The sequence below is a fragment of the Nematolebias whitei genome, chromosome 1 (assembly GCF_014905685.2).
Source record: "Nematolebias whitei isolate Nwh7 chromosome 1, NemWhi1, whole genome shotgun sequence".
NCBI lineage: Eukaryota > Metazoa > Chordata > Actinopteri > Cyprinodontiformes > Rivulidae > Nematolebias > Nematolebias whitei.
Window position 1 is genome coordinate 70,001,969 of NC_056498.1, and position 12,598 is coordinate 70,014,566.

Consider the following 12,598-nt stretch of genomic DNA (forward strand, 5'->3'; position numbering starts at 1 on the left):
TATATATATATATATATGTATGTATGTATGTATGTATGTATGTATATATATATATATATGGAAAGGGACAAAGATGAAAAATAAAACAATCAGAATAATGTTTTTGAATTTTTAAGATAAATATCCCATAAAAGAAATGGTTTGATAGATGTTGATGTTTATTTGAACAAGGGAGGCTATGCAGTAAAAAAAAAATAGTTAGACTTACATATTTTACTGCCAGTTTTTAAGTAATTCAAATTAAAATTTTTACTTTTGGTCAGAAATCCATGAACTAAACTTAAAATTTCAACAAGATATATCAATCACCCAGTCAAACAAAGAACCTTTAAATATTTTATACTGACATTTGAATAAAGAAAATAATATTTCTTATGAAATGTGATTTTAATTCAAATAAAATTTTTAAGATTACTTCTTGTTGCTGTTGCTCTGTGACCTTTCTGCTTTAAAGCTGTGTGAAATATAATTTTTTTTTAAATGGCTGACTCATCATATGGGCCACTGTGGAATGACCGAGTATACAATTTCAACACAGGCCATATAGTTTTTATATATTTGGACACATAAAAACATACATTTTGATAAGGGTGGATCTTTGTTTTCCATGACCGTAATGATAAAATTCTTTCTTTTGTGCAGCCTTCTTAGAAAACACTAATTGGAACAGCATTTTTGCAGAATGAAGTGTTTCTATTTTTAACTGGATCTATGATGAGGTTTACTGCTGTATATTACAACAGTACTTAGAACAATGAAAACCTTCATTTTCTTTGTCCAAAAGTTTTCATAAGATAACCTGGGTAATAATTCTAAAGTTACAGTTTTAAATCAGGTCTCTCTTATAAATGAGTCCTCGGGGCGTAACAAGACTAACCTGTATAAATTATTAAATTCAATTCAAAAATACTTTATTAATCCCAAAGGAAATTAAATGTTGTTGTAACTCATCATCCTGGTTTCATTGAAGAGTTGTTCTAGATGCTGATGGCTGTGGACAGGAAGGATCTCTTGTAGTGTCTGTCCTACAACGGATTTGAAGAAGCCTCTGACTGAAGACACTCTGTTGTTGTATGACAGTCTGATGAAGAGGATGCTGAGGGTTGTCTATAATGTTCTTCATTTTATGAAGAATCCTTCTTTGAACAATCATCTCCAAAGGTTCTAGAGGAGTCCCCAGAACTGAGCTAGCCTTCTTTATGAGCTTGTTGATCTTTTTTAAGTCACTTGCTCTGGTGCTGCTCCCCCAGCAGATGATGGCAGAAGAGATAACGCTCTCTACAACAGACTTATAGAAGATCTGCAGCATCTTGCTGCAAACGTTGAAGGACTTCAGCTTCCTCAAGAAGTACAGTCTGCTCTGTCCCTTCTTGTAGATGCTTCACTGTTGCATTTCCAGTTCAGTCTGTTGTCCAGGTGAACTCCAAGGTATTTATACTTCTCCACCACCTCTACTTCTTCTCCCATGATGGAAATAGGGTTGGACCTGTTCCTGTTTCTCCTGAAATCTACAATCATCTCCTTTGTTTTGTTCACATTCAAGATGAGATGATTGTTTCCACACCATGCCACAAAGTGGTCCACCAGTTCCCTGTACTCAGCTTCTTGTCCATCTCTGATACACCCGACCACTGCAGAGTCATCAGAATATTTCTGCAGATGACAGGAGTCTGTTTTATACTGGAAATCTGAGGTCTACGGAGTGAAATGGAGTGGTGAGAGTACAGTCCCCTGTGGTGCTCCTGAGCTACTGACCACCTGGTCAGACACACAACCTTTGACACAGGGTGTCGAGCTGTGCAGTTTGACATTTTTATGTTAAAGCGTTATCTTAGAGCTCTGACAAGAAATTGTCCACAATCATACAGATGGATGGACAGTGACATACCATAATACATCCCATCCTAGAAAGGGTGTATAACCACTAGATCTCAGTAGATTTTACTGGTACAGAGCAAAACTTTGACATAGTGGTGGCTGATGGTCATTCACAACACATACGCTTAGTGCTATTAGATCACACAAGTTATGAGATTTGTTTTGTTTTTAAGGTTTAACAGAACCAGCTGTAACTATTTCACTTCTCATAATAAGATGATCTTAGACTGAAACTCTTATGAAACACATCGAGTGATGTGCATTCCTTACAAGGAATGTTACGCCTGTACTCCCTTTTTTAGTTTTAGAGGAAACTGACACACCTTTTGGATAAACTTGAGCAACATTCAGGGTGTGTCAAAGCTCGGTCGAGAGAAAGAAATGAATCAACAAACAAGTTAAATTACTTTTATATATTAATCTTTGCACAGAGTGTTTGACACTTTTCACAACAGTTAATATTCAGCACAGAGAGTATCACCCACACATCACGTTCACATCAGGCAGAAAGAAAAAAACACCTAATTATTCTGGTAACTGTTCTGATTATGATGTTGTGGATAAGTTGGAGACAAAAAACAGTAACCGAGCAAATTATTTTCTTTTTTCTGTCCATTCATGATGAACATTCAGAGTGTAGCACCAGACAGAGTACAAAATAAGTTCAGATATGGATAAAAAAATATCGTGCAAGAAATCAAGTTCTCAGACAGTTTTAAACAAATCAAACAGGTAGAAATATCCAGAAAGGCACTTAAGTGTGATGATGTCAAGATGCAGCAAAGACTTGTCAACATAAAGATCGAGTCTCGTTGTTTTCTCAACAAAAAAAAAAACAACAACAACAAATAAGTTTCTGCAAACTGAGTCAGGTGGGTTTTTTTAGACTGATCCAACAGTCAGGGACAAAACCTGACATGCAGTTTAACCAGAACATCCTGTTAGTTCAGATAAAATGATATTTTCATCAACATTTCAACAGAAATTCTTCAGGAGCTGAAACAAGCAGACAGAAATTAAAAAAATAAAATAAACACAAAGGTGGAATTTAATTTGTGGAAAAAGTAAAGTCAGTGTTCTCTTTTCTGTGTAAGCAGGGTTTTATCACATCATTTATTCAGGACTAATGTTTTAAATTTTATTCAAACCTAAAACTGGTTGCTTTTATAATTTTACTCTTTTCTGCTTATTTAGCTGAAACTATTTTTAATAATTTCTCATGGGGGATAGAAACCTGCAAATAGGTGTTTTTATTGGCAAATTGTCCGTATATTCACTTTGTGAATGAGGCAACATGAAGACAATCAAAAAAAATGGCATAAACTAAACTTGATCAAACAATTATCCAGGGAATGCAGGATGCCATTTTCAAATGTTTTATATTCTTACTGATTTTATTCTTGCTGTAATTTTAGGTTCATCGTTACATGCATGGTGCAGTTTATGGGACATTGGGGATTTGTCTTTTGGTAGAGTGAAGCATTCTTGTTTCTATTCACCTCCATTTACCTCATAAAAAAAAAAAAACTCATCAAAAATGCATCAAAACATGTGGCTCAACCAGGAATAAGGTTGTGACTTTTTAGTAGCAGTACATTGTACAATATAAATTAAATTAACAAAAAATGCAGTAAATTTCCCCATAGATTATGATTTTGTTGTAAAAAGTGAGACGTTGTCCTCTAGAGCCCAGATAAATTTCATAGAAACATGATTCAAAGTTTGAGTCGCAAAAGGATGGACTTTACATGACTGATCTAATGTTTTGACGTCTTTAATGTTTTTTACACAGTCATAATTTAAGTTTAATTGTTTTTTGAGAATTTAATTCAAAACATTTAATTTAGTGTAGCAATATCACACACTAACTTTAAATTTGTCTAAACTTTCTAAAATCTTTGCAAACAAATTTTTTATTTATTTCTACAATCTTTATTCTTTTACATTTTATACATGAATTGGTAGTTGTTTTTTAATCTTCTTTCATCCAGCATGTCTCAGCTTTTTAGGACATGTGGTTTTCTCCTAAACTGACCCAAAGTGTCCATGTCCAAACTATCGTTGACTTCATATCTGAGCACAGAATTTTCAAAATGAAAATTTAACTTGTCATATCTCTGACATAAAAAACACTGTAGACACAAAAAAATCGACATGTATGACCATCAGAGCCTCTTGTTATGGTTCATTTAAAAAAAACACCATAGTTTTCACAAATTTTCACAGATTCATTTTTTGTCTGTGTTTCTGCCTGCCTAAATTGCTGCTGCATGTTGCACCTCCCTTTTCTGCTTTCCAAAAAATTAGGTGTTCCCATGGCAACGAGTGGCTTCTATCAGCTTTACTTTCTTATCTTTGCCCATCAGGGTAAGCCTCCAAAGATCCTGCATAATTTCAGATTTCATGTTTTTATTTTGAACTTTTATGTCTCGGACACTTAAGACAAATGGGAGTAATCAGGATTTAAAGTTATAACCACATAAAGAGAAAACAGGAAGAAGTTTTATTCTGAAGTTTTAAAATAAAGATAAAAAAAAATGTTCATGATGAGTCTCAAAGTGATAAAGTGTTTAAAGATCAAGTGTGCAAGTTTAACCTCAGACCGTTAAACAAACTGATGACTGGAATGCACCACTGCGACCTCTCACTAAGTCCTTTCCAAGCCCTTGGGGGATGCTGCAGAGTCCCATCCTGATGCAGAAGGTGTTACAGAAAGCTCCGTACACATCAGATGAGCATCCTCTCGCAGACTGACTGGCAGATCCACTTGTGGTTCTGTTAAGGCGCTTCAGATCTCGAACTTTTAAATACATTTCCACACAAAGATGCTGAAACAAACAAACAAAAACATCTTAACTAAAACATTTTTCTGTATTTGGCACAAATCTGGATTCTTTCCAGATGCCTTCTAAAAAGCCATTGTGAAATCTTCACTAAAAATGAAACTGGACTGTGATGATTTGAATAACCAGAGACCAGTACCCAATCTTCCAATTGTTAGAAAGAACTTGAAAAGATTGTATCTGTAGAAAGAAATGCATTAAAAATCCTATCCTGAATGAGTTTCAGAACATGCTGAATACCAAAATTGTTTAGCTAAAGTACTTCAGGAAATGACTAACTACATGTTGATGAAAATAAAATTATATTATTTTGAAGTGCAGCTTTTGATATAAGTGACCATGATATCCTGATCAATCATCTGGAAAACCTTGCTGAGTTTTAAGATTCACTATAAACTGGTTTAAAACATCAAATAAACATGAGCATTAGGCCTGTGTTGCAAATGTTTTTGCAAATATCTTTGGAGTTCCACATGGATGTTGCCTTGGTCCATTATTATTGGCAATATATAGTCTATAATGCCCCTTAATGAACTTGTGAAATATGCTGATGATACTCATCTGAACATTTGTAAACCAAATGGTTCCGCTTTGTTCAGCTCCATAAATCTGCCTGAGGAAATTAAATACATGGATAACTTAAAACAATGTAAAACAAACATCTTGGTCTCAAGAACCAGAGATCTGCTCTTCATACTTTTTTTTTTTTTTTTTTGTATTTAAAAGCATGTACAGTAATTTGGTTTGTGAGGTCACCATAAAAACAGAAATATGAATGAATGAATGAATGAATGAATAAATAAATAAATGTATAAATAAACTCACTATTACATTTCACATTCAGGTGGTGGCCATATTCTGAGGAGTGATCTCTGTGATGATGATGTGAAGCAACAGTGTTGTACTTTGTACATTTTATTTTATTTTTATTTAGCCTTTATTTATCCAGGTTAGTCTCATTGAGCCACGAGAACTCATTTTCAAGAGAGACCTGTTTAGGGAGCACATGGTGGGGGTTAAGGGCCTTGCTCATGGGCCCAGAGTGGGGCGAATGAGGGTGGGGGCAAGTGTGGGTGTTTCACCTACCCCACCCACAACTTTGATGTTGTCGGGGCGTGAACCGGCGATCTTCGGATCACAAGCCCACCTCTCTAACCTCTGCGCCACCACTCCCCTCCAAATACAAGTACATGCAAGCTGATATGTTGGCACATAAACTTAGCATGTGTACAGCTGAGGTTAAAGTGGCCCTTTTTCAAACTTATTGCACCTCCTTTTATACGGCTCACCTCTGGTGTAACTACAGTAAAGCTATAATGAAGAAACTGCCAATAACCTATCAGGATGCATTTAGAATCCTCCTCAGACTTCCAAGATGGACATCTGCAAGTCAGATGTTTGTCATAAGCAACATTCCAACTTTTCATGCCTTGCTGAGGAACTTCATGTATAAATTTATGTGCCACTTTGTTGTCCCAAGAAACTTAATAGAGCTTTGTCAACTGCAACATATAGTCATACTAGATATACCTAAAGATTTTTTTTAAATATTGGAATAACTGTTTGTCTGCTTTGTGATGGATGTGTTTGTCTTATTTTTTTTTACTTGATGATTTGTTTGATCTTATTTTATTTTATTTTTATTTGTTATGGACTACTTTTTGTCTCGAAATAGACTGATATACAGTATTAAAGTGATTTATTCACATAATTTAATCATACATTCCTATAAGTTGAGAAGTCAGTTCAACCCCATAAATCTGAAATTCTCCTCCAATGAACTGTTTAAAATTTCAGGTGAAATTTTGTCTTGCTTCCATCTTATAGAAATATAAAAATAAATACAGATATTTCTCTTCACGTCATCCACACTTCAATTTCCTGTCATGTTGCATTCACTGCACGTCAGACATGGGGACTCCAAATTATTTAAAAAAATGAATTATCAAGCACATTATCAACAGAATAAAAAAAAAACTTTAGAAATAAATTAACAGGCTTATCTTTCCTTGAAGGAATATTTCTCATAGGCCGCATTTCATGCTTAAGTTTTAAACTAAGATCATCTTATGGTGAGAAACAATAAAGTAAGACATTTGGTTTTGGGTAAATCTTAAAATTAACGTTGTCCAAAATTTTATGTAAAATCAGTAAAATCAATAGGTGATTATTTGGTAAATAATATCAGTTAGATATGGAAAATGGTTAGATGTGAAATGGATTGACTAAAAGTTAAATGTATATGTGCAAATATGTAACATCTATGACCAGTTCAGGACTTGATTTCTGATCTATTTTTATTAAAAGATAGATACTTTCCAATTGTTCATCATGTAAATGTAGAGAAGACAAATTTGAGAATTTGAAAAACAAATTATTATTATAATAATTTTTTTTTCTCATCAGTTGTCCGGCTGAATACTCTGAGGGTTTGTATTATGCATCTCTCATACTCTTTAAGGGATTTGGAGGGCCATTTGAGTAAAAATCTTTATTAACACAAAAGGAAAGAGAGAATTTTTGTTGAGTGGATTGTTATATTTTCTACAATGATGACATAATGTCTCAGAGAGCTTTGGTTATGTAATCTTGTTCAATTTAGACTTTTAATTCTGACCTTAAATCATCTTGTTGTGAAAACTATACAAAATGTCTCCTTTAACCAGCCTCCACTGATCAGCTGTGGTATTGATCACCTGCAGTCATCTCCTCCTGTGCTGATCACATATTTGTCATCGTAGGAGAAGCGGATGTTGGTCACATGAGGCGAGTGGCCAAGGTAGCGCTTGTGTTTGGCCTGAAACCAGAAACAAGATCATTTCAGTGTTTGAAACCATGTCCCTGCTCTGACCTTTGACTGCAGATGGAGGCTGAGCATGGAAACTCACAAACTTCTCTGTGCAGGGGAAGTCGAAGAGTTTGACCAATCCGAGGTCGTCCCCGGTGGCAACGTTCACACCGGCATGAGACACACAAGCGCAGATCACATCAGCTTTGTCGGCATTCCGAGGCCAAATTCCTAAAACTTCATCTCCCAGAATGCTGCGGAGACAGATGAAGAGCAGATTCAGATCAGGAATGGCTCATCTCCATCAGCAAGTCTGAAACCAGTGCCACTTTACAATAAAGCTCCCCTTATACATGGCTAATAAATAGTTTATAGATATGTTATTAATTCCTCTATAAACACTTTATAAATCATTAATAATTGTTTATTATGCATTATTTAAGGGTCCAAATCCATGCTCAATAATCCAGGTATAAAATCCAACAATGTTCAGTCATGTCATCTGGACGGTTTCTTGTTTGGTGTTGAGACATTTTGCCCTCCATCCAGAAGGCTTCATCAGACTGAGGAAACACCAAACAAAACTGTTTCTCCCCCAACAGCTTACTCCAAAGTGAAAAAAAAACCTGTTTAAAGTATTTACTACTATAGATACTTCTAATGCAGTGATAAAGTACAATATTATATCCTTAAAAAAATAGGTTTACAAATGCTTATTGTGCTTACAATGTAGTAACTTAGTCTGAAATGTGTCATATAACAACTCTAGATGAAATATATACATGAACAGATTTTGATCATTATTTGGCAAGAAACTGGTCAGTTTTGTCTCTGTCATCCTTAATTAATGCATAAAAAATGATTAATGATTTATAGTGTTTTTAGAGGAATGAATAACATATCTATAAACTATTTATTAGCCATCTATAAGGGGACCCTTATTGTAAAGTGATACTGAAAAATCTTACCTGGTCCACGTGGCCCAGGTGATCCTGTCAATGGCGCTCTGATTGCTCAGCAGCTTCCCTGAAGGAACCTCAAACACCTGCCGCTTGTACACTCCAGAGGACACCTGAACACAACCGATGTGCACATTGTGTGTGAGTGTATGTCCATGAGGCCTTCAGATGTTTAAAACATGCAATACTACTCTAGTTTTACTTTTGTTATTTAACTAAATAAAGTTCAAACATACTTTAAAAAATGGTTAACCACAAGACGAAAAATGAAACAATAAATCAATGAATGGAAAAAAGTGATTTGAATATTGAGATCTGTCACACAGGTTTGTAGTTCAGTGGAAAATATATGAACACTTAATATCTAACCTGCTGTGGATAGCTTATTAATGACCCTCAGATCGGAACAATAAAGTTTATTCCTGACTAGACTAATGAACAGCTAGTCTGAGCACAACCATGAGCAAAGTGGATTGATGCTTTCTTATAATAGTTCCAGTTTAAAAAAATTGTGGTTTATCAGAATCCAAATCAGAATAAGCTTTATTATCATTGCACTGTAGTACAGTATAGTGAGATTGTGTTCATACAGTCGTCCGAAAGATGGGTGGAGTGCACGTTGCTGCTGCTCCTAAGAGCACGGCCCCTTGTTCTTTTAGATAGAAAAGGGGAAAAGGCCATAGTTGTATTACAAAAAAGATCTCTTCACACCTTGTCCTTATCAGGACACAATTTAAGACATCAAAAAACTCTGCCATCAAGCACATTTATTCCATATGCATTTGACAAGACAGTGAGATTTGTCCATGAAGCACTTCCAGATAGCACCATAGTCCTAATAAGATGTTAGTGTTAGCCGGTACAGCTCTGATAAGCATTCACAGAAGTTCTTGGGGGATAGACAGAGCCTTCTTAGTTTACACATATCCCAGGAGAAATTTGATAAGTCAGCCTGCTTCGAGGCCAAACAAGGGAGTCAGATTCAGATAAGCCACAGTTGTTGATTTTTTTCCAGGCAGTCTGTTATTTCTCATTAGCCTTGAGCTCTGCTGGTACTTTTGATGATCCAAAAGGGCCAGATCTGTGGGCATTCCACTGGACCGTGCTTATGAGCCCCCTCCAAGGTCGTCCCCAACATGCTGATGAGTCCCAGAAGCTGCAAGTGGCCTGCGATGCTCACAAATTGCTTCCATCTTATGGTTTAGCTCGTAAATCAGCTGATTTTGGGTGCTCGAAGCACAAACCAAACTTTCACATGGGGTTGGCAACTTTGCCATGGCCAAAACTGCTGCCGCTGTCTTCTTTAATAGTCGATGACATAGGTATCCACCGATGCCAAAAAGCAGAAACCCTGCTATCATGATTCTAACGATATAAACATCTTCAATGTCCTCCTGACACAATACAGAAAGGCACATCAACTTCCAAACCCCACCATGGATCCATGACATACCCTGCCGCGTGCATCTCAGTGGGGCATGAAGGTTCTCCAGGACCCTGTCGCTTGGATTAAACTTTTTTATCAATTACGTTGAAAGTCCAGCTGACCTTTATGCAAACAATAATGAATCTATTCTTATTGTGCCATCAATTTCACATGACATGATTATTCATATGGAACTCTATTTGTACATGCAAGTGGGACTGAATGAAACAATTTAGTTCGCTAGTGAAAATTTTTGGTGAGTTAAACATTTTACCATTGACTCGTTTTGCCATAATGCTCTTCACAGTAGGTGCTGGTCACTTTTTAAATTTTGAACAGTTCCTACTGCAATCTTTGTATCTTGGTCCAACTCCTTGTTCTGCTGTGCTCATAAACTGCAGAAAGTGCGATGGCTTAAACAAGCCAATTTTATCACGTCAGTGTGGGTGTATTTGTGTTGTAAGCTGTCTGTACAGAAACACTAACAGACTGTAGTTGTGCTGTTGGTTGTGGTGATCAGCAAGGTAGACAAGGTTCAGTTATGATGAGCACCCCTCACCACTGTAAAATATAAATTGTTGTACCTGTACTTGTGTGTGTTGGTACACACATGTTTGAGTCCCACCATTCTTATCCATATTGGCAGCAGTTACATGCAAACAGAGATGTCTATGTGTTGATACCTGGATGTAGCAGCTGTCTGCAGAGAAGTCCAGCTGCAGGATGAACGCTGGGATGTCGCTGCAGTAAACCAGCCGGTTCAGACCTGGTCCTCTGCTTACATCATACACGTCCACTGTGTTTTCCACTGAACCAACTGCCAACAGCCGCCGGTCAGGACTGAAGCTGCACACAAACACTCACATTAAAGCTGGGCAATAGATCAAATATATTGGATATGTCCAGACTTCTCCATCGTGCAATCTCAAAAAGAAATATATTGTGAGTAATGTGTACCAGTATTCATTTTGAAAGCTTTTTTTTTTCCACCATCTACATCAAATAACTCTGAGATTAGTCATTATTTCTTCCTTTTTCTTCTTTTAAAATATTTTATTCATTATGAGTATTATTTTAATTAATATTATTTGTTTCTGAAGAAAGAAAATGTCCTGGATCTTTCTGATTTGTATTTAAGTTGAACAAACTGTCTCTATGTGTCCCTCTGATGGATTTGCGACCTATCCAGGTGTACCCCACCTCTCACACAGTGACTGCTGGACATGGGCACCAGTGACCCCCGCAACCCAAAAAGAAAGATGAGGGTAAATATGATGGATGGATGAAGGTTATTTCTGGGACTGGCTTAGCTTTTTTAGGTGGATTGATCTCAGTGTTCCTGATTCAAGAAGTTTAGAAGTTGTCTCTTCACCATCACAGTTACTCTTTCTGGACTTTCTGAAAGTTACTATTTCTTTGATAAGTATCAACATTGTTGTCTCTAAGAAAACTCATGTGGCTGTGTGAGCACTGCTTCAGAGATTTATGAAGACTTGCTACATGCTAACTAAAAACAACTGTCAGATATGACACTTAGAAGAAAGTTTTGGACAAAGGGGTTTGAGGATGGACTTGTTCATCAGAAGATAGAGTTTTTTGTTCTGCGTTGGAGAATGGGCTAAATGTTAACTAAAGCTATCTTTAAAAGGCAAGATTCACCATGCTAACAGCTTTCTTTGAGTTACTGTGCTGCAGTATCATAGCCTGTTGAAGTATGTCCAGAGAAGTGGTTTTGCTCTCAGACTTCAGGTTTACTTGTGGTTCCTAGAGTTTCCAAAAGCAGAATGGGAGGCAGAGCTTTCAGTTATCAGGCTCCTCTCTTGTGGAAACAAATTCCAGTTTCTGTCTGTGAGGCTGACACATTGTACTTTTAAGATTAGGCTTAAGATTTTCCTTTTGATAAATCATATAGTTAGGGTTGGATTGGGTTTCCTAAGCTTTCCCTTAGTTATGCTGCTTAGGCTTAGACTGCTCGAGGACAAATTGACCACATTTCCTCACTCTGCTGCTGTATTTACTTGCTCTACTCTTCCTGTTTGTGTTTGTAATTATTTTTATCTTAACATGTATTTTTAGTCTTTCCTCCTATAGAAAGTACATCTGGACCTGCCATTCTGTGTTCGTTTGTTTCTCCTTCCTGTCCTCTCAAACCCAGCCGGTCAAAGCAGATGGTCGCTCATCCCGAGCCTGGTTCTGCTGGAGGTTTCTTCCTGTTAAAATGGAGTTTTTCCTTTCTACTGTTGCCAATGTGCTTGCTCAAAATGGAAGACTGCAACAAAGTGAATACAACACAATCTGCTGGCTTCCTTTGGTAGAGAACTTTTACTAACTACCTCTTTTGTGTATGTGAATGTTTTTGTTCAGTGCCCTGAGATTACTTCTGTTGTGAATTGGCATTATATAAACAAACTGAACTGAATTGGTAAAAATGCTTTAGTATTATTTTATTAAGCTCCTCTTGAGAATGTGCTGTATTTATTTACAACCTAAGTAATAAATAATGACTGTGCTCAATATGTGACATTAGGTGATTGTCTAAATTTGGTCATTCAGCACGATTTTGATGTGTTAGGTGATAAACTTACATGTGCATGTACATGTACATGCACATGTATGTGTATGATAGTGTGTATGTGTGTATGTATGTGTATGATATCAAGTGTGTATGATAACTTTAGCTGGTTTTGTGTGTTTGATTGTGAAT

At 36.4% G+C, this 12,598-nt stretch overlaps 1 protein-coding gene across 4 annotated transcripts in view; it reads right to left on the reverse strand.

Moving 5' to 3' along the window:
* Positions 1 to 4,674: 4,674 nt before the first annotated feature.
* The window catches only part of LOC119419791 (echinoderm microtubule-associated protein-like 6), a 134,242-nt gene continuing 126,318 nt past the window's right edge, over positions 4,675 to 12,598 (reverse strand). For all 4 annotated transcript variants that reach the window (XM_037687187.1, XM_037687177.1, XM_037687184.1 and 1 more), the window contains 5 exons: positions 10,578 to 10,740; positions 8,478 to 8,581; positions 7,610 to 7,763; positions 7,418 to 7,518; positions 4,675 to 4,706 (listed from right to left, as the gene is read on the reverse strand). In XM_037687187.1, the coding sequence (XP_037543115.1) occupies positions 4,682 to 4,706; positions 7,418 to 7,518; positions 7,610 to 7,763; positions 8,478 to 8,581; positions 10,578 to 10,740 (547 nt within the window). In that variant the 3' untranslated portion in view covers positions 4,675 to 4,681. The remainder of the gene's footprint in view (positions 4,707 to 7,417; positions 7,519 to 7,609; positions 7,764 to 8,477; positions 8,582 to 10,577; positions 10,741 to 12,598) is intronic.